The sequence below is a fragment of the Cnephaeus nilssonii genome, assembly GCF_951640355.1.
Source record: "Cnephaeus nilssonii genome assembly, chromosome: 16".
NCBI classification, from domain to species: Eukaryota; Metazoa; Chordata; class Mammalia; order Chiroptera; family Vespertilionidae; genus Cnephaeus; species Cnephaeus nilssonii.
In genome coordinates, this window is record NC_137087.1 from 61,778,694 (window position 1) to 61,803,023 (window position 24,330).

The 24,330-nt window shown below is 53.7% G+C and overlaps 2 protein-coding genes across 5 annotated transcripts; one reads left to right on the top strand and one right to left on the bottom strand.

Annotated features, from left to right (window-relative positions):
- Positions 1 to 103: 103 nt before the first annotated feature.
- Positions 104 to 14,921, top strand: IKZF5 (IKAROS family zinc finger 5). Of its 3 annotated transcripts, XM_079793224.1 has the most exons (6): positions 104 to 239; positions 1,990 to 2,138; positions 10,162 to 10,343; positions 12,088 to 12,270; positions 12,532 to 13,484; positions 14,627 to 14,921. In XM_079793224.1, exons 3-5 carry the CDS (start codon positions 10,211 to 10,213, stop codon positions 13,473 to 13,475), a joined length of 1,260 nt encoding a protein of 419 aa, XP_079649350.1. In that variant the 5' UTR covers positions 104 to 239; positions 1,990 to 2,138; positions 10,162 to 10,210; the 3' UTR covers positions 13,476 to 13,484; positions 14,627 to 14,921. The 3 variants fall into 3 exon arrangements, with proteins under 3 accessions (XP_079649350.1, XP_079649349.1, XP_079649351.1); XM_079793223.1 differs by having other exon boundaries at positions 12,532 to 14,921; XM_079793225.1 differs by lacking the exons at positions 104 to 239; positions 1,990 to 2,138 and having other exon boundaries at positions 10,167 to 10,302; positions 12,532 to 14,921.
- A 140-nt stretch (positions 14,922 to 15,061) lies between these two features.
- Positions 15,062 to 23,931, bottom strand: PSTK (phosphoseryl-tRNA kinase; the record flags this gene model as incomplete). 2 transcript variants are annotated; one of them, XM_079793226.1, is made up of 6 exons in its annotated part: positions 15,062 to 17,180; positions 18,377 to 18,470; positions 18,845 to 18,920; positions 19,084 to 19,282; positions 19,426 to 19,717; positions 23,716 to 23,931. In XM_079793226.1, 6 exons carry the CDS (start codon positions 23,929 to 23,931, stop codon positions 16,984 to 16,986), a joined length of 1,074 nt encoding a protein of 357 aa, XP_079649352.1. In that variant the 3' UTR covers positions 15,062 to 16,983. The 2 variants fall into 2 exon arrangements, with proteins under 2 accessions (XP_079649352.1, XP_079649353.1); XM_079793227.1 differs by having other exon boundaries at positions 17,045 to 17,976.
- Positions 23,932 to 24,330: the final 399 nt, after the last annotated feature.

The following is a 24,330-nucleotide window of genomic DNA, read 5'->3' on the forward strand; positions in this document are numbered from 1 at the left end:
CCCTTGGCGCCACGCCCCCGCCGACTACGGAACCCCAAGCGAGCCAATTCTCCTTTCCGCCTGGGCGCTACTCCCTGCTCGCGCGAGATTTGACGAAAGCAGTGGGGCGGGAAGGAAGCGGAGACGCACCAAACATGGCGGCGGCCGCGGCAGCAGCGGCGGTGACGGGGACGACGGCGGCGGCGACGGCAGCGGCGACGTACAAGGCGGCGGGGGTGACTCGGGGCAGCTGCCAGGCGGTAAGGAGCCGGCTGCCGTCCGAGCCGGCGGCCACACGGCCAAGCAGGACGCTTGAGGGGAGAGGCGGGACGGGAGAGCCGGGTGGGCGGCTGAGCGGCTGACCCGCCCGGAACTCAGCCCAGCGGGGCATCGGGCGTGGTCGACGGGCCGGTGGGGTCACGACCCGGGCCCTTTCAGGCCCTGGTGCGAAGGGCGCGGTGCTGGGGGCCCGGCGGTCCCGAGGGAGCGGCGCCAAGTGGCGGCCGTCGGGCGGGTTTGGGGGGCGGCCTCGCTCTGACAGGTGGGCGTGCGGGGGGGGGGCGCCCCGAGGTGGCGGCCGTCAGGCGGGGCTCGGAGGCTCGGATTGGGGGGCGCCCCGAGGTGGCGGCCGTCGGGCGGGGCTCGGAGGCTCGGATTGGGGGGCGCCCCGAGGTGGCGGCCGTCGGGCGGGGCTCGGAGGCTCGGATTGGGGGGCGCCCCGAGGTGGCGGCCGTCGGGCGGGGCTCGGAGGCTGGGGCCGAGGGGGACGCCGTGGCCTGGGTTCCGGGGCCCGGCGAGGCGCAGCCGCCCAGGTGCCCGCCTCCCGGCCATTGGGAGCAGGACTTTAAATCCCCCTTCGGAGCGGCGCTCGGGCCGGGGCGGAGGAACGCGTGTGCGCCGGTGGCTCCGGGGCGAGGCGCGGGCCGGGGAGGACCCTGCAGCCGGCAGCTGCGCGGCGTCCCGCGGGTCTGAGTCTCCGGAGGAACCGTCCGGAGCGCGAGTGGCCGGGCCTCGCACCTGCCCGCGCTCGGGGGCCGTGTTGGGCCTTGAGTTCCCTGCGGCCCGTTTGGTGCCCCTCCGTGTGCTGTTTGTTCCGGACCCACGAGCGGCGGCCCGCGGGAGGGGCGTGCAGGCGCTCTGCGTGGTGAGATGGAGGGACATTCGGCGTGGAAGGAACAGAACGCTGAGCCCACTTTTCAAATGTCTGCACTAACGATTTTTAAAGTTCCACGTAGTTCCTCGGATGTCGCGCCTCCGCCGCCCCAGCCACAGAACCTGTTCTGGGGAATTGGTTACCGCGAATGGAGGGGTTAGGTGTCCTTTGCCGCTGGGGTGCAGTGTTCCCCTGAAAACCCACGGGGAGGGTGACAGGTGGAGTCCAGATGTGCCCTCACGGCTGGAGGTGGGGGTTTTAAACCCCTGCCCACTAGCGTGTCCTCTGGTTGTGTATTGTTTGTATGCAAACGGGGTGGCCGGCCCCCTAAGCCTGGCCCTCTTAGCAGTGCCCCGTGAACTAGAGAAATTAATAGCTTGAATTTAGAGCGACGTTAGAGGTTTTGACCAACATTCAACCCACCCGTTGAGAAAAGAAGCGCGTGTTATTCTTGGGGGACTCTGGGGAGCTTTTGTTGAAGCCCTGCTCTGTGGTCTTTTTTTTTTTTTTTTAATTTATTGATTTTAGAGAGGAAGGGGGAGGGATAGAGAGAGAAACATCAATCATGAGAGAGAATCATCGATCAGCTGCCTCCTGCACGCCCCCTACTGGGGATCGAGCCTGCAACCCAGGCATGTGCCCTTGGCCAGAATCGAACCTGGGACCCTTCAGTCCACAGGTCGATGCTCTATCCACTGAGCCAAACTGGCTAGGGCTGCTCTGTGGTCTTTGATTGTCTGTCTGTTGACAGTTTTGTGGGGAGACCGGCCGGGGTATTCCGTGAGCTGGTTAAACCTGTAGATGCGAACGCCCTTCTTCCCGCAGAGGGTTCATTTGTGGTGTGTTTCTCTTTGCAGACCTCCCTGTGGCTTTTCCATCTCAGTTGAACTTCCCTCCATGGCCTTGGGGAGCCCCGTGGTGTGTCTCCAGAGTAAACTTCAATTACTCTACATTTCATCGATGCTGGACTGGCGAGAAAAAGGAGGAACTGATTTGGGGTGAAAAGGTTAGATTGTGTAACTCCGCTTTTGAATTTCTCCTAATAACTTGTACTTATTTATGTTTTACTTTTATGTTTTCTGGTTTCCCAATGCCTCCTAATGTCCCTCTTTGCCTTCAAGAATTTGTTTTTTGACAGTTCTATAATCAGAGGAAATGTGTTCTAATTCTCTGTGAGGGAACCATGTTATTCCCTACACAAACCAAACCTAGTTTGTCAGACTTCTCTGCTGACGTCTGTTCTATGGCTGTGTAAGTTCTTCAAGGACCGTCATTATTTGTATGAAAGTAAGTACATCTATTGAACTGCAGTCACTTTTATGTTATAGGTCTACCTAACCCCCAAATTAAGTTATTGCATTAGTACATTGCGAAGTATTCTATTCTACGATTAGTAACCCTTCTAAGACAAATGTGTCAATAAAATAGATTCATTTCCTAATCACGTGTTCTCAAAATTTCCCCAGAGCTTAGAAAAAAGATGGACTTGGAAGAAAGGTGGTTAGAGGTTCTTGTGGTTCTTCTGTTACCTCTGTTCCAGGATTCTGGTTGTCTTGTAATTTGCATCCTGACGCCTCTGTATTGTTATCCACTGGTTCAGAGGCTGTGTGTGTGTGTGTGTGTGTGTGTAATATGAAACTAAAGGAGAAAGATCAGAGGGCATCATACAGATAAGTCCTTTACCAGAAACCAAAGAAAGATCACAATAGTTACAGTCACCTGCTCAGCAGTCAAGAGGTCTTTGTCCTTTAGGACAGCAAAGCTCACTCTCAGGTGGGTCTTTCCTTCACCAGCGTGCACAGCCTCCACTTGGTAAGAACCTTATTTTTGAGCCTTGAATGGTTAGTTTGGGGGACGTTATTGACATACAAATAATTGAGGTATAAGCTACTCAGTTTCTATGTAGACATGTACCTACACGCAGTGGAGTACCCGGTTTAATTTTAATCAGAGTAATAGCAGGGAGGGCTCAGAAATGTTACAGTATCGTAAAGAATCCTATATAATAATCTACACTAATAAAAGAGAAAGATGCAAATTGACCATCATTTTGCAGTGCCCACCAGACAATCAGGAGTGAGTATGCAAATTAACCCGACAAAGATGGAGGGTTAATTTGCATACACAGGTGCCGAGCGGCCGGGGGTGAGGCGGCCACTTGCACGCGTACTGGCACCAAGTGGCCTGGGTCCCGGGGAAGGGCGTCCTTGGGACCCAGGCAGCTCTGAGCCTGTAGGCCCACATGTAGGCCCAGAGTGGCTGGGGGTCGTTTGGCACCGAGCAGCCGGGGGGCAGGGCGGCTGTGCGCCAGTGCCAAGTGGCCTGCGTCCCAGGGACAGGCATTCTCAGGAGCCAGGCTGCTCTGAGCCTGTAGGCCCACGTGTAGGCCCGGAGCAGCCGGGGTCCCAGAACGCCCCCGGCCACTCCAGGCCTACACACGCAGGCACCGAGCAGCCGGGGGGGGGAACATCCCTGGGACCCAGGCGCTTGAAGCCGGCACATGCGCAAGCAGCCAGGGGTGGGGCGGGAACGTCCCCCGCAGCAAATGCGCAGACAGCCGTGCCCTGTTTGCCCCTGGCCGTGGCAGCAGTCCCCCACAGGACCCCCACAGAGAGCAGACACCAGGGCCCTGCTTGTCCCCGGCCCCGACAGCAAAGGGTAAGCAGGCCTCCACAGAGAGCAGACACCAGGGCCTTCGGTGGCATCAAGCAGGCAGGTCTGCAGAGAACAGAGAACCACGGGGAGCAGGACTGAGCCGACAGCAGGACATCCCCTGAGGGCTCCCAGATTGGAGAGGGTGCAGGTCGGGCTGAGGGACCCACCTGGCCCCATGCACAAATTTTGTGCACCGGCCCCTAGTCCTATATAATAAAGAGCTAATATGCAAATTGGTTGGGACGCCGTCACAGTAACGACCAATCTGCAGGAGGCTGTGTGTGCAGCAGGTGCGCACGGGTGGGAGGGGCCACGTGCGGCGAGGTGCAGGGCTGTGTGCGCCACCGGTCACCAGGAGATGCATGGAGCACCTCTCGGTCCCCCACTTCCATGGGTGGCCCATGGGTGGCAGCGGCAGCTCCCTCCCGCCTCTCGCAGAAGTGGCGTGGCTCCCTCCCGCCGGCTTCCGTGGCGTGCTGCGGCTCCCGCCAGCTCCCGCGGAAGCAGCAGGTGACCTACTGCATGCGATATCGTGCGCTGGGCCACTAATGTTATCATAAAGTATGGGAAACAATTATTCTCTTTGGTTGATACAGACTAGAGGCCCGGAGCACGAAATTCATGTGGGGGGCGTCCCTCAGCCCAGTCTGGAACCTCTCCAATCCGGGACCCCTCGGGGGATGTCCAAAACCGGCAGTCGGACATCCCTCTCACAATCCAGGACCACTGGCTCCTAACTGCTCGCCTGCCTGCCTGATCACCCCTAACTACCCCACCCTGCCGGCCTGATCGCCCCTAACTGCCCCCTCTGTCAGCCTGGTCACCCCTAACTGCCCCTCCCCACTGGCCTGGTCGCCCCTAACTGCCCCCGCCCCCCCCGCTGGCCTGCTTGCCCCCAAATGCGCCCCCTGCCAGCCTGGTCGCCCACAACTGCCCCCCCCCCCCGGCAGCCTGGTCACCCCTCACTGCCCCCCTCTGTTGGCTTGGTCTCCCCTCACTGCCACCTCCGCTGTCCTGGTTGCCCCTCACTGCCCCCTTGCCAGCCTGGTCACCCCCAACTCCCCCCCTGCTGGCCTGGTCGCCCCTCATTGTCCCCCTCTGCTGGCCTGGTCACCCATCACTGCCCCCCCCCCCCGCTGGCCTGGTCACCCCACGCAGCCTGCTGGTCAGTCATTTGGTCGTCCCTCGCTAACTCCCCTGCTGGCCTTGTCGCCCCACACAGCCTGCTGTTCGGTTGTTACTGTGAGGGCGTCGTAATCAATTTGCATATTACCCTTTTATTAGTATAGATATTAGTTACAGAAAGAGTAGGTCAGGCTTGGAATATACCTCCCAAATCTATGGTAAAAGTGGACACCTCTTTAATATGTTTCTTTTTCTGATGACATCATTTTACACATTGAAGTTTTGTGTAAGTTTTTTTGGCTAACAAGCTCCAAGGTGTTGAATTCATGGCCAGTAGGAAAGATACTTCCAATAAAAACATTATAATTTGCTGATTTCCAAAGTAGATTTTTATGTTATTTTTGCAAAGGTTTTTAAATTTATTAGTGTTTTAGAGGCATTTCCATATATCAGCTAATTTTCAGAGTTCTTAGATTAAACTTTTAGTCCTGAGCCTGTTGATTGCTTTATTAAAGACAGAAAGATGGTTTGGGTATAAAAATTTGCATATTCTTTCAGCTTTAGGAAGCTTTCTGTTGTTTCAGAATTAGTGTTCATTTTCTGTTTATTGTGCTAAGATAGACTGATGTGAGCTAGAGAAACCTGGGTCTTGAACCAAAGACTCCATTCAGATTTAGGCAACTTTCATCCCAGGGCTTAAAGCTGTGCAAGGACCTGTCGTGCTGTGCATGCGTCAGGGTATGTGCGTGTCTGTGTGTATGTATGTTGGGGGGGGGGTGGGTGATGTAGGTCTAAGGTTACAAGCCATATCAATATGTTAAAAACTAAAATTTGTTTTTTTTCATGTTTACAATGTCATTTTCCTTTTTTTTTCATTGGCATCCCTAGTTTTGGGATTTGTTTTAAGCCCATCATGCATTACGATTGAAAGTCAGCGCACAGTGTATGGCAGGGAAAACAGTGAACTTTATAATAGGACGGTGTGATAACAGCCAAGACTGTCAGAATGCCAGCCACCCCTGTAATCAGGCTCATCTGTGTTCTTCCATCTCGAGATGCTGTGTGAAAGCATCATTTTCTCCTGCCGGCACGCTGGCCGTCTCCTGCATTGTCACATGTTGTGCTTTCTAATTGGGACTTGGTAAGATTTATCTTGCTTATTGAAGCCTGTCAAAGCACATTCAGATATTTTCCAGTGGAAATATCAGTTTTCATATGAATTGATTGGCTAGAGGTGATGCTAAGTTGTAAGTATCAGGATTTCTTTCTTAATTATAATTTTCACAATTTATAAAATAATTTTCCCGATCCTCCTCCTCCTCCTCTTCCTCTTCCTCCTCCTCCTCTCCTTCATCATCATCATTTTTTATCTCCCAATCCTCGTACCTTTTTTTTCCTTTTTTTTTTATTGTGGGGGTCTCTACCTCCAGAGCTATGTTGAATAGCAGTAGCACAATACAATATACAGATGATGTACTATAGAATTGTACCCCTAAAACTTGTATAATTTTATTAACCAGTGTCACCAGAAAAAATTCAGTGTTAAAGCACAGCAGTAGCAATAGCAAGTATTCTTGTCTTCTTGATTCTAAGGCAGGGGTGGGGAACACCCAGCCTGTGGGCCATCTAAGGCCAGAGAAGTCTTTGGTCTGGCCCTGCCACGGCATTAGGAGTGAGTTAATTAAGTGTTTTACCACATAGAGCAGGCTCATTTTTAAGGTAATAATTTTGTGTGGCCCGCGAATGATGTAAAGATCCAAGTGGCTCTGGGCAAAAAAAAAAGGTTCCCTACCCCTGTTCTCGAAGCAGTGCCTCTGAATTTCCTCCCTCATTGTGATGTCGTTTGGAAGAGACCCTTTATCGGTTTGAAGTTACGCGTTCTGAAATGGATCCTGCAGGATTCTGTGTTGTTTTCTGCACCTGGGGTTGCACTGATACCCTGTCAATCTGAATGTTTTCCCATGTGGGTGCGCTGCCTTTTCTCTCTAGACAGCATTGTATCATTTTCTTTGTCTTTGAGATTTTTAAGTTTCACAATAATGTGTCTAAGTGTTATCGTATATTCTATTTTACACTCTGACCCCATTCAGTATGAACTAGATCTCTAATTCTGGACATTTCTTGATCATTGTTTTTAAAAAACGATTCCTTATTTATTTTTCTGTTTCTGGAACTCATTCTACACCTCTGTCTGCTATATTTCTTACATTTTTGTATATTTTTACAGTTCTCTCCATCTCTCTGTGCTTTGAGTTGTCTTCCCTCGCTTTCAGTTTTATTGAGATATAACATTATTATCTATACTAAATAAAGGATAATATGCTAATTAGACCAGGAAACCTTCCCGTAAAAGCCATGGTGGCCGGGCTGAGGCAGAGGTGGTTAGGGGCGATCAGGCCAGGAGGGGAGGACAGTTGGGAGCGATTAGGCTGGCAGGGGGGGGCCAGTTGGAGATGAGCAGGCCGGCGGGGGGGGGGCAGTGGGGGGCAATCAGGCTGGCAGGGAGGGCACTTGGGGGTGAGTAGGCCAGCAAGGGGGGGGCAGTTGGGGGCGAGCAGGGTGTCAAGGGGGGGCAGTTGGGGGCGGGCAGGCCATCAAGGGGGTGCAGTTGGGGGTGAACAGGCTGGCAGGCAGAGTGGTTAGGGGTGATCAGCAGGCAGGCAAGTGAGTGGTTAGGAGCCAGCGGTCCCGGATTGCCAGAGGGATGTCCGACTGCTGGTTTAGGGGATCGGGCCTAAACCGGCAGTCAGACATCCCCCGAGGGGTCTCAGATTGGAGAGGGTGCAGGCCCCCCTCCCCATGCACAAATTTCGTGCACCGGGTCACTAGTATACTAGAAGCCCGATGCATGAAAATCATGCAAGAGTAAACCTTCCTTCCCCCGTCTGCCAGCACCAGCTTCACTCTGGCACCTGGGACCCAGGCTTCCCTCACAGCCCCGGCTTCGTCCGGAAGGTCGTCCAGAAGGACGTCCGGTCTAAATAGCATATTATGCTTTTATTATTATAGACTAGAGGCCTGGTGCACGAAACGTGTGCCTGGGTGCAGTCCCAGGCCTGGCTGGCGATCGAAGCGCCAACGTCTGGGGTGGAAGGGCAGGTCCCAGCTGACCTCTGGGCCCCGGGCAGCACCTGAGTCACGGCACCCGAGTCCCCATGCGGAGATGCGGTGAGCGCTGCCAGACGCCGCGGGCCAGGGCACAGCGTGGGCCTCTGGGCTGCCCAGCAGTGCCACATGGAAGCCAGGCGGGCAGTGCACTCTCTCCCGGCCAGCCTCGCAGACCAGCTCCTGTGCGAGCCCACTGGGAGCCCGACTGGCCCCTGCGGTCCCAGCGGCTGCAGCCCCGCTCACCTGGAAGAGGCCGCGCAGGTGCGGGGTGGGCTCCTTGCGGGCGCCTAGCACCTGAGCGCGGGGGCTTCCCTGGTGCGCAAGCCCTGGCATTCCAGGGGAGGGTAGCAGGGGGAGTGAGAGTGAGCTCAGCGCACACCCTGCATCTCGCCATCTGCGGGGCCATCGATCTGGGCTGGACCCCCTGCCTGGCTCCCTCGGTGCCTGGGAGCCAGGCGGCAGCCCTGCCCGCCGCCGCCACTGGTCACCATCTGCAGGGCGATGGGGGTGACAGTCGAGCCTCGGCTTGCACCTGCCTTGGCCTGGCGCCGCCCACTCACCTGTTCCACCATCCCACTGCGGTCCCGCTCGCGTCTGGGCCCATGAGGGCCGGCAGCGCCTCCACTGCTGCCCGCTCACTGACACCCGCCATGTTCCGCACCGCCCCCTGGTGGTCAGCGCACATATAGCGAGTGGTCAAACTCCCGGTTGAGGGGACAATTTGCATATTAGGCTTTTATTATATAGGATTGTTCTTGATCTTATTCTTAATCTTTTTCACTGGAGCTGACTGGCTCATCTTGTTTTTCGAACCAAAGGGCAAATTTTAAAGGACAAATAATCAGTAGATTCCACTCCAGTCACAAAACAAATAGAAATAATGATACAGTGACTAGGAAACAGAACCAGTCCAAGGCAACATGGGAAGATGAGAAAAAGCAGCTGAACAAAGCTGGCCGTTAGGTAGTTCTGAGGCCATAGCCGCACTGCTGGGTGGTCGATCATCTGTGGTGGTAAGGAGTCCAGGGTTACGTGCGTTTCCAGTAAATTTCTAGTAAATCAATTAAAATAGAAGTTTTAGTTCTTAAAATGTTGGTCAGGCTTTTGTTAATTGGAAATACGTTTATAGAACCCTCCCACTTGACAACCTTTGGCCTTTGCATTAAAGTATTTTTACTGGAAGAAAAGACTTTTTGCCTTTTAGGTGCTAGACTTCCTAATTTTGTTCTTACTAGAAAACATTTGGGTGATTTGATTTGTGAATGTGGGCCATAAACCTATGTGAGGACCAGTTTAGTTTGTGATGACAAACTCACATCCCCCCCCCCCTCGTTCTCAGAGGGAGTGGGCTGATGGTGGTGGGAGAGGTGGGTGTGCATTTCTCGGGCAGGGGCAGGGGCAGGGGCAGGGGAAAGCGGCCTGTAGGCCAAGCCCGGCTCAGGGCCTGCTTTGTGGTTTTATTGAAACACAGGCCTACGCATCCATTCATTTACGTACTGAGTGTGGCTGCCGCTAGCTACAGTGACTGAGTTCGGTGGTTTTGACAGAGACTGTGCCCTCAAAGCCTAAAGTATTTCCTGTTTGGACTTTGACAGAAAGATTGCACCCTGTTCCTAGAGGACTCATTCACGTGACCCTCTGGCTCAGAGCCTTTGCCGTTGTCCTAGCTGTTTCGGTGTAAATTAAATAAAACGGAAAACGCGTCGTTTGTAGTAGCCACATTCCCAGTGCTCAGGGCTAACGCGGCCAGTGCACCTGCACCGGGTGACGCAGCCCGCGGCATGCCCATCCAGAAAACTGGCAGCCCTAGCCACGTGGTCTCTTCCTGTCCCATTGGTAACCCCGGCTGATGTGCCTGCCTCTTTCCTCTGGACTTACTTTCTCTTTTTTTTCCTGTCTTTGTAATTTCCTTCCATCCTCTGAGACTTACGTTCGAATCCCAGTGAATGTAACTATGAAATATGTTCATTTCCCACCATTCTGTGTGTGTCTCCCCAGCCCCCGGGAAGGGGACACGTGTGTAAAGACAGGGACCGTGTCCTCAGCTTCTCTGCTGGTGCCTTGTAGCCGTGCTGTGTCACTTGTTTTAACCTGTACTGGATCCCCCTAAGTAGTGTACAATGGTGTCCGTTTCCCCCCAGGTATAACGAACTGTAAACTGTAAAAACGACCCACACAAAACAAACCAAGATGGGCGAGAAGAAACCAGAGCCGCTGGACTTCGTGAAGGACTTCCAGGAGTACCTGACGCAGCAGACCCACCACGTGAACATGATCTCGGGGTCCGTGAGCGGGGACAAGGAAGCGGAGGCCCTTCAGGGAGGTAGCCTCACCTCATCCTCTCACTAACTCCCCTTATGAGCACAGGCCTGTCTGTCATTGCTGTCCATCCGGGACCGCTCTTCCCTATGGGAGTCCTTCCGTTCTTCCTACAAAGATCAGGGCCGTTTCCTTTCTTTCTTTGAACATGTCAGATTTTTGTGAGTGAGACCCCAGGCTTCACCCCGCCGAGCGCTGCTTCACGGTCTCAGACGATGCGGGCGCTCGTGCCATCCTGTCCTCCAGCTTCTGTAACTAACGAGAGACACAGGCACCCCAGGGCCAGCATCCGCTCACACACAAAGGACTCGGCCACTAGGGATTCTGTATGAGGCCTGAAACAAAGTGGGGATTTTGGTTTCTTCTCTCAAAATGAAGAAGGGCGCTGTTTAGCCATCTGGGAGGAGAAACTAGGGCGGGGAAAGCGGCGGCCCACTGCGGACAGACGGCCTGCGTCTCGTTTGCTCCCCACACACGAGGTGGGTTCTGACCTCCCTCAGGGCCCGCACACGGCAGCCTGTGAGCCCTCTGGACTGCCGGCCATTTACTTCTGTGTGACCTGCAAGCTAAGAGTGGTTTCCCCTTGAAAGATGGTTGGGAAAATTAGAAGAATGTCCTAACGTGAAAATCATGCAATTCAAACTGCAGCACCCGTAAATAAAGTTTTATTGAAATACAGCCGCACTTGCTTGTTTACATTTTCTGTGGCTGTGCTGCAAGTGCAGAGTGGGTAGTTGTGGTCGGAACCGGATGGCCCCACGGCCTGAAGTGTTGGCTGTCTGAGCCTTGTAGGGAGAGGTGCCGGGCCCCTGACCGAGATGGTCGATGGCCTTGTAGTCGAGGGACCAGCATCCTCAGAGACCTGGGAGCTTGTGAGAAGTGCGGACTGTCAGGCCAGTCCACACTCCCCGAGCGATTCGCACATCCATTAAGTTTAGAGAGTCCCTGGCTTGGGAGAGCGGCAGGCGGGCGGTGCTGAGCCCGGGCCTCGGGTGCAGTGGCGTTGCTGGATCTTGGACTTGCACCAGCAGCAAAATCACTTCTCTCCCCGGATGGGTGCTGCTTGAATTCCTCACGGCAGCACTGCTGCCTCCTGGGGGTGGGATGGAAGTGCTTTCCCTGGAGCTAGGAATAAGCATGTCCCTGCAGACACTCTAGTGTGCAGGTTGCTGGACGGGGATTCGAGGGACCAGGGCTGTCCCCGCCATTTGCTGGTTTTCCTGATGTGAGCGCTTGGCCTCAGTTTCCTTATACAAAGAAGTAGTCAGATTAGGTTGAGAGCCAAGCATCTTCTTTTAGCTCTCAGTCTTGCGGTTCTAACATTCAGAGGAATCCAATACAATATTTTTTATGTGCTTAATTAGAGTTTTAGGATCCTAAATGCAACCCAGGATCTAGGACATCTGTACAAACTGAGTGGAACAGCGCAAAACTCGGCGTTGATTGGTTTAAGCTCAAGTAAGCAGAGTTAGGATCTGGGGAGGTTTTCATGACTTCCAATGATATTTATAGATAAAAGTGGCTAGAACATAAACATGTGTAGCGGCCGTCACCACTTCCTCCCCTGTCTCCTCTCTGTCAGACAAGGGCAGCGCCCCGATCTGGCCCACAGGAGCCTGGCAAGGACTGGCAGCTTTGTGAGGAAGCCCAGTGAGCTGCGCTCTTAGGCAAGGTGTTGTGCACTTGAGGCTGGAATGCGCGCTGCGTTGCTCTGAGATGCACTCTCCTCTGCTGTCCTTTGTTTACAGCGGGGGCCGATGGCGACCAGAACGGGCTGGACCACCCCTCGGTGGAAGTGTCCCTGGATGAAAGCTCAGGAATGTTAGTAGACGGGTTCGAAAGGACCTTCGACGGGAAGCTCAAGTGTCGGTATTGCAACTATGCCAGCAAAGGAACAGCCCGGCTCATCGAACACATCAGAATCCACACAGGTAACGGAGAGCGGGCGAGGAGCGCCCTTCTGTGGGGGCGGGAGAGGGCCCAGGAGGGCAGGTGGACCTGTGGTATCCGTAGTTCTGATGGTTTAAAAATGAAGGTTGACGTGAGGTTTGAAGACGGGAATTACTAGCACAACAACACGCACACGGGAAGTGAGGCCCCTGCAAAGCTTCCCCTCCCTCGGCCATCTTGCTCCTGATCCACCTCATCGCTCAACCCGTCTGGCCATCTCTCCCGCTTTTCTCTTTAAACAGGTGAAAAGCCTCATAGATGTCACTTATGCCCCTTTGCCTCTGCTTACGAGCGCCACCTGGAAGCACACATGCGTTCCCACACGGGAGAGAAACCATATAAATGTGAACTGTGTTCCTTCCGCTGCAGCGATCGAAGCAACCTGTCCCATCATCGACGGCGCAAGCATAAGATGGTACCAATTAAAGGTGCCAGGTCTTCTTTAAGCAGCAAGAAAATGTGGGGTGTTTTACAGAAGAAAACCAGCAACCTGGGCTATAGCAGAAGAGCGCTCATCAACTTAAGTCCGCCTTCCATGGTGGTTCAGAAGCCAGACTACCTTAACGACTTCACCCATGAAATCCCCAACATCCAGACGGACTCGTATGAAAGTATGGCGAAGACCACCTCAACTGGGGGCCTACCCAGGGACCCCCAAGAACTCCTGGTCGACAACCCTCTGAACCAGCTCTCCACGCTCGCAGGGCAGTTGTCCAGCCTGCCCCCCGAAAGCCAGAACCCCGCGTCCCCTGACGTCGTGCCCTGCCCGGACGAGAAGCCTTTCCTGATGCAGCAGCCCTCCGCCCAGGCCGTGGTTTCCGCCGTGGCCGCGAGCATTCCTCAGAGCGCCTCCCCCACCAGCCCCGAGCCCCGGCCGCCCCAGAGCCAGAGGAACTACAGCCCCGTGGCCGGTCCCAGCAGCGAACCCAGTGCCCACACGAGCACCCCGAGCATAGGGAACAGCCAGCCGAGCACGCCCGCGCCGACCCTGCCGGCCCAGGACCCGCAGCTCCTGCACCACTGCCAGCACTGCGACATGTACTTCGCCGACAACATCCTCTACACCATCCACATGGGCTGCCACGGGTACGAGAACCCGTTCCAGTGCAACATATGCGGCTGCAAATGCAAAAACAAGTATGATTTCGCCTGTCACTTCGCAAGAGGGCAGCATAACCAGCACTGACCGGAGCAGGCACGTTGTTCTGTACTGGGTTTTGGCTTTGTGCGTTTTTTAGTTTTGTTTATCGTTGGTTTTTGTTGTTGGGGGAGGACCCATCCCTAATATGCTAATTTAAAATTTATACGTTATATTTATAGAAAACAAAGTTGACAATGGAAACAAATGTTTTCCTTTTTTTTCCCCCATAAAAATTTGGTCAGGGTCATTTATAAGAACAATTAGACACATTGGTGTCTGTTTTTTCCTTTTATTTAGACATTTGATGATTGAAGTGCAATCTTAATCTTACAGGTATTCATTTAAACCCCACGTTTATGGTCCGTGTAGACTTCAAAGCTTGGTCCTGGTGGTGTTTCACTATATATGCAGCTAGAGGGCATTTCTGCCATGTTTAAAAATGGTAGAATAAATTACTTTCTCACCAACTGTGTTACAACTTATTTCCATGTTTAGCAGAGGAATTGCCTTTAAAATTGCTCTTTAGATAGTTGAAATACTATCTAGTTCACTTAGTTTAAGTTGAATTGATAGTTTCAACTGATAGAAGTAAAGCTATTTCAGTATATAGTAAACCTTTCTCTTTTTTTCCATAAGGGGGAATGTAAAACAGTTAATTCCTTTAAAGTTATAAAAATTTGAGAGGAATGTTCTGAAAAGAAATGAAACAAGGCTTTACATGGAAAGTGGAGTTTAATATTTGAAAACCTGTTTATTCAATCTCTTGTTTAAAAATGCATCAATTTTCCATTGGATTCATTTTATTATACTTGTAGTTTATTTTAAAAACCACAAGTAAATACATGAGAATGCTAGAAATATCAGGGTGATTATCTATGAAGATGCCTTTTTAGTTTGAACCTTGTATTTAAACCTTTTATTCTGACATCATTACTGTCAGGAGAGCTTGACAGGGACCTGAATGTCTGTTCTCCCTCCCGTTCCTTTATGACCAAAGAGGTAAGTGCAAGTCCCATCTGGTTCCCGGAAACAGTCCTTCACGGAATCCCACCCTCCTGCCTCCTGCCTCCTGCCTCGCACCCATTTGTGGCCCATACTTTCTCCACTGTGTGTAGAGGAGCACACGGGAAAAGGTGAGGTGAAGGATGTTTTTGAGAAGGAAGCATACATCCAAACGAATTCTGTCTCCCCTTCAGAACCGGCCCCTAGAACACTTAGTGTGGCTTCAAGTTGTGACGCTCACTGCAGCGGACCAGTCGTCCTGTGAGGGACAGAGCCACGGGAGCTGACTGCATCGACGCCGTAGTGGGAAAGGACTTACATGCGAAAGCAGATAGCAGACACATACAGACGTATTTGTTTACAGAAATAAGACGTGCTGATTAATCTAGAGGAATTTTGAATAGGAGGTTGCTGTTTATATATTGTGTAATAACTCGCTTACCCTGAAGACCACTTGGTCAAACAATAAACTTACTATTTCTAACTGTTGGTTTCTGTGTACTTTGCAAACATTTTATTTTTAATTTGGTTTAAAGCTTGAAAGTGTTACTCATCGGGTTTGTAAAGAGAACGCCCTAACGATTGAGCATTTATTAACTAAGAAGGACACTACGCCTAAAGGGACATGTCGATGGCAAATGTCCGCAAAAGCCCTAAGTGCCGAGTTGGTGGGTCTTCTGCCCCGAAGCTAGAAAGCCTTTCAGAGGAGCTCCTGTGGGTTAGTGCTCCGTCAGCTGATCTCAGGGGCTCTGTTCCAGCAGCAGCATCTCGGAGGGCTTCTCCAGCTCGATCTCTTCCCTCAGCGCTGAGGCTCCCGCGGCCACAACCCAGTCCTGCTTCGCTCTCGCTTTGCTCACCGCTCAGACCAGGGTCCGTGCCGCCATTTCCAGATGCATAACTTCGCCCCGAATTCATTCATTCCCACAAAGCACGAGGGTGCTGTCATTTGGAAGCTTTCCCCCCCTCACTTTTACTTTATTCAAATAAAAGCAATACGCAAAATAGAAAATGCAGGTTTCCATTAAACAAAAGGGAGAACTCTTGTTAAAACCAGTTTATTAACTGCATTCTGGGCCAGATAGTGACAACTATATTTTTTCTGACAACGAAGGATAGATGTTTTGAAGGTGCGTTCTGCTTTCAATGTAGACTTTTTTTCATAATTGCAAACTCGAATGTGTGACTAATTTCCCTGAGACTCAGTGCAGTTGCTGTTCCAAAGGCGTGATGCTTGAAAGCCAGTTACTTCTCAACGCACGCAAGTCCTTGAAGCGAATCTGCCTTAGCTGCTCTTTAGTGTTCTGTTTTTTAAAAGATTTAGGGTTTCACTTAAATCTGTGTGTTAAATGTATCTTCCACTAAGTATTGAGTTTATTTATCCCATTTTATATTTAATCCCGTTTTATAGAAATGAGGTGTTGGGGAAAGTTTAACATGCAATATTTATAGTATTTTGCTGTTAACAGGCAATGTTCTGAAACTAAATTTATTTTTGTTCAGTGAACATAAGTTTAGATTTTTAAAGTTGGTAGATAATTTATCTCCACTAATATTTTTTTAAGAAACTGTGAAGGAATTAATATGGAATAACTGATTTCACTAATGTAGTGTGTAGCTACAACTTCTTGAAATTCAAGTCAAGGCTAGACTTCTACTTTGAAAAAATTCCACTGGCTATTTTCCTGCTATTTCATTTAGAAAAAGGTCTTTGCCATTCATCTGCAGAATTGTTTGACAAAGGGAATATTGCTAAATATATGTTCAGAGAAACCTCATTTTAAGTTCTGCAAAAATATTTACCAAATGGCTGTATTATTTTTAAAAATTCCCTACTAAGGATTTTTTCATTAAATAGTTTTAAAGGGCATATGATTTCTAGAACGTGTTTTTGTTAATATGTACTTGATGTAAAGAACATACTTTGTATGCAAAACAAAATGAGTCTGATGGCAAAAACTTGTCTAGGGATTACAGAACGAGGTCCACGCTGACATACCCGTGCCCAGTGTATGGCTCATGTTGTGCAAGAAGCTCTGCCTCTGTAACATCTGAATAAAAAACTAACACTTCCTCATGATTTCGATTTTTCTTTTTTGAGAACTAGGATCCAATTAACTTTTTAGTAATTTTCCAGTACTTAAAATGTTAATTAAAACACAAGGCTTCTGGCTACTTTAGTTGGAATTTGTAGAATGCCTTACCGGTGAGTAGATCAGTCACATGACTTAAAAACAAAAGCTCCACACATCCACATTTGTCTCCTTCCTAGTTTCGTTGATTTATTAAAGATCCTGTCGGGGTGCCTCCCGCCCCACCCAGCCCTGCGGGTCCCAGCACATCAATGAGGGAGGCAGCCTCTGAGGCTGTTATCCACGTCACACGTGACAGGTGGATGGCCAGTCATTTCTGTTCCGACAAATGGATCTAATTTTTGTGAACAATAAGTCTGGCAACTCCTGTCATTGGCCTAGAGAATATGCAGTAATGCAAAATGGTAATCAGCTTGTGAAATCTTGACCACAATCAGACCTCTGATTGGAAATGGAGAGTCTCAATGCTGCTCTGAAAGGTACTTGTGCACGAGGCTGTCTTTCTCCTCATGAAAAAGAGCAACCACGTCGGGGACGCCCAGGGCCTGCGAGCACAGGGGTGCCTGGCCCCCGAGCCTCAGGTCCCGCAGCAGCTCTGCTCGGAGCTGGTTCAGCGCCTCCGCCAGGAGCTTCAGGTCGGGAGGCCGCAGGCGCGCATCTAAAACCAAGACAGTCCCGGTCACGGCCACGGAGTCACACTAGCGGGCGGTCCATGACTCAGAGAGCCACTGGGTTACTTCAGACAAGCGGTCACACCCCATCAGTACAACTGAGCGGGTGGTATAGACCGAAGGCCCCGTTAACGGCACACAGCAAGTCCTTTAAATGACTAGCTAGGAAGTTGCTGGGCAGCAAAGACGAGCCTGAGGGGGAGGCTTGTTGACGAGAGCTGACCTAACACCTTGAACTGAGGCCTGAGACACAAGAGGACCACCTGCTTCGGGAGCGGCTGTCCCCACCACCGCTGTCCTGTAGCTTCCTACCAGATGGCGTGTCTGTCTGCCCGTCCAGCCCACATGTAGTTTCCATGTAAACTACAGCGCAGCGGCTGTAGGTGCTCCGATATGTGCACCAGAGCCACAGTCTAGAACTGCATCATGTCCAGCTATCACCTTCCTGCCCCCCGCCAGCCCCCGGCCCCCGCCCCCACCAATCCGCAGGCCGAGTCTAGGCGTCCCGTCCTGACGCTCCGGTACCGGGGCTGCGGGCCGTTCTCACGGGCTGCTTTCATGCTGCATAACGTGTTCATGGTTCGCCACGTAACACGCGTCAGGGCTGCATTCCTGTCTGTGGCGAATGGCCCCTGTGATGTGGATGCCACCTTTTCTCTAAGCCGCTGCCCGCTGATGGGCATCTGGGTGCTTCCGCCTTCGGCTGTTAGGAACGTGTGTGCCTACGAGGGGCACTGCTGCCCTGGCCCGTGTGGCTCAGTGGGTAAAGCATTGGCCTGCGGACTGAAGGGTCCCAGGTTCAATTCCGGTCAAGGGCACAGGCCCAGGTTGCGGGCTCGATCCCCAGTGGGGACTTGCAGGAGGCAGCGGATCCACGATTCTCATCATGGATGTTTTTAAACTCTCTCCCCCTCTCCCTTCCTCTCTGAAATCAATAAAAAAAAAAAAAATATATATATATTTTAAAAAAGAGTGGCACTGCTGGGTCCCATGGTAACGCTGCCGCAGGCCGTCTGCCGGGGCAGCTGCCCGTCCATTCCTGGCAGCCGTGAGGCCGGCCTCACCATCCCTCCCCGCACTGACCTCCCCAGGTGCCCTGGGCCTGCGGTGGGCCTCACTGGTTTTCTCTGCGTCTCCCTGGCGGTAGCGAGACCAAGCGCACAGCATAGAACCACCCGCGTACCTTTCGCTTCCTTCATGGTCTGGGAGACGATCCTTCGCAGCGCCTGGTCAGCCTGGTGCAGCGCGCTGGAGGAGCACACAGCTCTGTCTGCTTCCTGCGGGACAGACAGACGCTGCGATGAGAACGGGCGCTCAGAAGGGCCTGGCTGCGGAGGCTGCGTGGGTTCTGCTCCTCCTCCCGGAGGAGAGGCTCCGAGTGAGGTGCCACCCGCTGGCAGCCGGGTGCTGGGGCAGGGCTGCGGGTGAGTGACAGGGGTGGGCTCGCCAGGAAGACAAGAGGCGGCCACAGAGCCTGTCAGTCTGTGTGAGCGCCCCCTCCTTGCCCTCCCAGTGACCCACACGGAGGCTGGGCACAGTGAGGGGGACACCCCCAGGGCACCCTGCGTCAGGGGCGGGCCTTCCCCCTGGGCTCCAGAAGACCTTCCTGCAAAAGGTGGCCTTCTCTCCCCCCGCCCTGGGGGAGACGCACCTTCTGTTCCGCATTGTCCTCCACGCAGGTCACTGGGTTTTCCAGGGCAGCAAGCAGCAGGCCGGTCAGCTCGGGGCTGGAGGAGGAGGAGGACATGTTACACAGCAAGTCACTGTCCCCAACATCTTCACCTGGGGGGGGACTGTGCCTCCACACCGTGTGAGGGGGGGCAGCAGCTTCCTGGGTGGGGGGAGCTTCCTGGGGGAGAGTGGCTGGGGGGCGCGGTGGAGAGCGGCTACCTGGCCTCGGCCGAGCACGCGGAGCTCCGCACCGTGAGGCTGTTGTGCTCCCAGGCGTTTTTCTGGGGGTTGGGCTCCTCCATCTTCCTCCGCATCAGGCGGATGGTCTCGGCGGGCAGCGCCCCGGGCCGCCGGCCATTCCTCTGTAAGCAGGTCTCCAGGGGACAGTCCAGGAAGAGCTGGCAGAACCCCAGCGAGTCTGGGGGCCATGGGACCGCGGTGAGTGGTGCCCGCTCCCACGGCGGAGGAAGCCAGACCCGTCCCCCCGCGGGGGCACCCCCCCCCCATCCACCTGCATCTCCCTGAAGGCGGGGAGGGTTTGCAAACAGGTGAGTCACTCACACCTGCGCGCCAGCTGGTAGACCTCGTGCCTCATGCTCCGGTAGTAGAAGTTGTCGTCCAGGACCAGCAGCAGAGGGCCCGCCGCGGGCGGGGTGGGCAGGTGGCGGGCCGGGCCCTCGGCGGCGGGAGCAGGACGCAGCAGGCCCTGAGCCCGCAGGCAGGCGGTGAAGGCCTCCCACAGGGCCTCCGTGGCCCCGGGCGGCGCCGACAGCGGGCCCCGGAGCAGCAGCGCCCGCAGGAAGCCTTCCAGGCACGTGAGCAGCTCCCGGCGGAGCGCCTTCCAGCGGGATGGCTGCAAGAGACCGAACGCACCGTCACCGTCCCGCACCGGCCGAGGCGCCCGCCGCGTCCCACCGGCCCCACAGGGACACCCCGCCTGCGCACCCAGCTGCCGGGTGTGCCCTGACGCACTGCTTCCCTTCCTTTCCGTTAGATGTGTGTGTGGATCCCGGAGAGGAAGCGAGAGGGGGAGGAACGTCAATGATGAGAGAGAATCATGGATCGCCTGCCTCCTGCACGCCCCCGACTGGGGATTGAGCCCGAAACTGTCATGTGCCCTGACTGGGAATCGAACTGTGACCTTCTGGTTCAGAGGTCAACGCTCAACCACTGAGCCACAGGGCGCAGCACATGCCTCCATGTGCTCCTGTAAAACTCCTCCGCGATGACACCAGCCCCTGTACATCCTCTCGGACGGCCGTGCAGAAGCATCCGGGACCTCCCTCGGCTGTCATGACCCTGGTACTTACATCCTGGGGCTCCACTCAGTGGGGTGCACGCTGCTGAGGCGTTTGCTTGCACAGCTCTATGTCCCTGTGAGGCCCCTGCACCCCCACCTCCGGCAGAGGCCTGGCACCCAGAGATGCTCCGGAAATGCATCTTAAATGACTGAGTGACTCCACGCGTGAGTAAAGGACAGAAGCTGCTATCACCGGGAGACAGAAGCCAAGTCAATAATACCCTGCGGCAGAGACCGGGCCTGGCTGCGCTGGAGCTGGCTTCCCCGGGAAACAAGGAAGTTGTGGACAGGAGGAGGCCGGCTGAAGGCCCTGGGCCAATGGGGAGAGAGGGAAGCAGAGGGAGGTGTGAGTGGGAAAACATTCACACCCGTACAGAGTGTGTGCGTTTGAGCCAAACTGTGGACAATGGCCGGGAAGCAGAATCTCGGTATTGGGATAGTGCTCCGGGGATGGCGGCTCTTCACCTTGTTTTATACGTCAGTCAAAGGAGGAGACGCGGGTCACATGGAACCATCGCTGACAGGTTGGAGGCGGAGAAAGCCAGGGGGGCCCTCTGGGCCTGGGTGAGTGAGATGATGGACACAGGCTTGTTACACAGGTGGGTGAGGACAGCTACCGTCCAATGGCCGCGACAGCAGTGACAGAGGGAACTGTGGCCTCCGCCCTGGCGCCCAGGGCGTTTGGTTGTGCCCCTCGCAAGACCAACACGCTCGCCTTCCCTGAGCTGAGGGTCAGCATGGGGCCCCTTCTCCGTCCACAAGGAAGAGAGGAAACGGCTCGAGATGCCTGTCATCGTGTGCTGCTCCAGGGCTGTGGGGAGCTCCGACAGCTATGAAGCCAAGACCAGGACAGGCGGTCAGGGTCCCGCTCCTGCCTGTCCATACCGTACCACGTCACCGCGACCCCGGCACCTCCAACACATCCATCAGCCAAACTCACTAAAAACTAAAAACAACACGGCAGAAGCTGTGACACCCTTTCATGCGATGAGGGGAGCCCCCGGCCTCTGTCTGTCTGAGTGGGAAGCAGGAATGAGGAAAGCCCAGCGGACGCAGCGATCCCACCACGCTCCCCGCTTCCTGCAGCGCCAATGCCGTCAGCTAAGTGAACCCGGTGCGGCCCGCGGCTGACACTGTGTCCACCTCAGAATCAGCCAGGAATGGGCAGGTAGTAACTTCCCTGGAGTGGTCCAAACTTTCCAGACACCAGATGTGCTGTGTTTTTGCATATATACAAATAGAGTGAAATTGTTAGGGCAGAAATGAGAATATTGGGGACCAGCTACAATTATAACACATATTAATCATGCTCTGTCAGCCGTGATTGTTTTGTTGATTAAAGAAGGCACACTCGAGCCTGGCTGGAAGTTGCAGGAGGGCCCTGGAGCTCACCTGGAAATGCCGCCCATCCTCCCCTGCGGGAGCTGCCTGGGACCGCGGAACGACTAACAACCTGTTGCACCTGAGGCACCAGCCCTTTGCACACCCCCAGCCCGCATCGCCTGTAAACTGCCCACTCTTCACACCCATTCTTGTTCCTTTTGCCCACTTCCCCATGTAATCTTGGTCCTTCTACCCAATATAGGCGGCTGGCTTATGGTGGGGGAGACAGCAGATATTTGTGGATAACCTGCTCTCACATACTCCCGGCATTATTGGAATAAATGTTCATATATGATTCAACCCTGTCTCTGCTTAATTGGCTCAAGTAGTGACAGGCAGCCCGGACCCACTGACTGTCCGGTTATAGAATCACATCATAGTTGTATTTTATTTATGTGAATTCATCTTCTGGACAAAAAGGGGCCAAATGCTAACCTGACTAACTCAGGGAAAGCCTGCGTGGTGGCCTTGCAAACTCGGAGACCTAAAGTAACCACGAAGGATGGTCTGAAATGAAAACCTTTTAATTAAAGACCAGTTTATAGTGGGTAGTCATGTTCTACGCCAGTACCTTCCCTGACAAAGATCAACTTCGACCTTTACTGAGCATCTAGGATAACATACCAGTGAAAAATCTAGGTTACTTGTAACTTCCTTCCCCCGCCCCCCCTACAACTCCTCAGGGCACAAGAAATGGCACCTGGGCGGAGACCACAAATCCCCTCATTATTACTGTTATGGTGTTAACTGGACTGTTAACTATCCTGTGCCCATCTGTGCAAAAGATGTATGTGTCTGTCATTTTGCTTTTTATCCAATCCCAGAGGTTCCACCCCATCTTGCTTTCTCCCATCTCCCTCATCGATCACGTAACCCACTTAGGTCTCCTCCTTTGATGGTAATTTATAAAAATAGGTGAGAAACCACCGTTCCCCGGAGCACTGCCTAGCTACACTGAGACTGTTCTTCCTGGCAACTGTCGATGGCCTGGCTCAAACTCACAAAAATTCTTTACAGGTTTGAATGTTTTTGTTTTTTTTTTTCTACGTTAACAATCTACACTCAGGCATAAATGACAAAAATAACTACTTAAAGTATTCAGAATATTCCAGCCAATGAGTGTTTGCTCTAGAGTGAGCATGAGACGGGAGCATAAATCTACTCTACTCAGAGGCCTCAGCGTTCACACGCTTCTCCCAGGGGATGCATCCCCCTGCAGAGCGTGATTTGAGGGCTTAAAGAGAAGCATGGACTTGGAACATACAAGTTGGTCCCTAAATACCAGCCATTAATTCCTTTGGCGCCACCCTCCCCTTTGCCTGCAGAGGCAGGTTTACCCAGAATGAATGAAGATGGAGCCCCAGGCCCTTCATTTGTACAGCCTCTTTATCGTCCTGGGAGGGACCCTAGCAATTTTGTTACTTGTATTCTTTTTTCTTGTTTTTTTTATTTATTTATTTTTTAAATATATTTTTATTGATTTCAGAAAGGAAAGGAGAGGGAGAGAGAGAAATAGCAATGATGAGAGAGAATCATGGATCGGCTGCCTACTGCACACCCACACTGGGGATCGAGCCCGAAAACTGGGCATGTGCCCTGACTGGCAATCGAACCCTGACCTCCTGGTTCATAGGTCAATGCTCAACCACTGAGCTATGTCAGCCAGGCTTGTATTCCTTTTTCATAAAAAAGGTTCCCCAAATGGAATAAACTCTAAGCCCCACAGCCTGCATTCGCGCCTGGCTGGATGTTAAGCTGGCTGTGGTGGGATTTTTGAGAGAACAACCTTCTCCAAGGATTTTCCAGAGTCTATTTGACCTGGAGATTTCCACCTGCACGCTGACTTCAGAACCTGACCCCGCGAGAGTACACTGTAGAGAATATACACACATACCTGCTTCATACGTGCACACTGTATAAGCCTCTATAAATTAATTACTCTAAGATGGACAATACATACCTGCCCCATACGAGCATATAAGCCTCTATACTGAATTACTCTTAAAATGCAGTCAACTCATTCTAGGCTCCTCCAGCCTCACGCCCCTCGAGTCCAGCACCCCCCCAGCCCTGGGCTCCACCTCCCACCCCGGGTTCCCTCCAGCCTGCAGCAACGCAGGTGCTTGGCCTAAGGCCCCCGCCGAGGCCCCGCCCCCGCGCGCACTGACCAATGGCCCTGCGGCCGCCGCCTCCAGGAACGCGTCCGGCATGACGTCATCGTAGGCGACGACGCCCACGGCCCAGCGCCGCTCGCGCCGCAGCTGGTGGCTGAGGGCCCGCGCGAGGGTGGACTTGCCGGCGGCGGGCAGGCCGCAGAGCACGCACAGCCCCAGCCGCCGCGGGCCCTCGCCGCGCGCCGCCCGGGCGTCCTCGCCGGCCTTCATGCCGCCCCGGGAGGCCGCGAGCCGCCTTCCGCCCGCGCTCCTGCTCGGCTCGGCGCCGCGGGGCCAGAAGAGGCGCGTCTGAACCCGAGTGACCCGAGGCGTCGGCTGTCGGCGTGCGGTGCCCGCGGGGACCTGCGGTGCTGGTGCGCCCTTCGGGCCGGGAGGCGCGGCGATGCGGCCCCCAACGCCAGGACATCTAACGGGCCAGAGAGGGCAATCTTCGGTTAGTCGTCCTCCCTGCCGGGCGCCTGCCGGGCCTCGGGGTCTGGGCCCCGCGCTGGTGGCGGTGAGGTCCCCGCCGCGGGCGAGTCACCCCGGAGACGGCAGCGCTCCCCCTGCGGCCGTGGGGAGCTCGGCGACGGCAAGTCCGGGAGTCAGTCGGCGCGGAACGGACAGCCC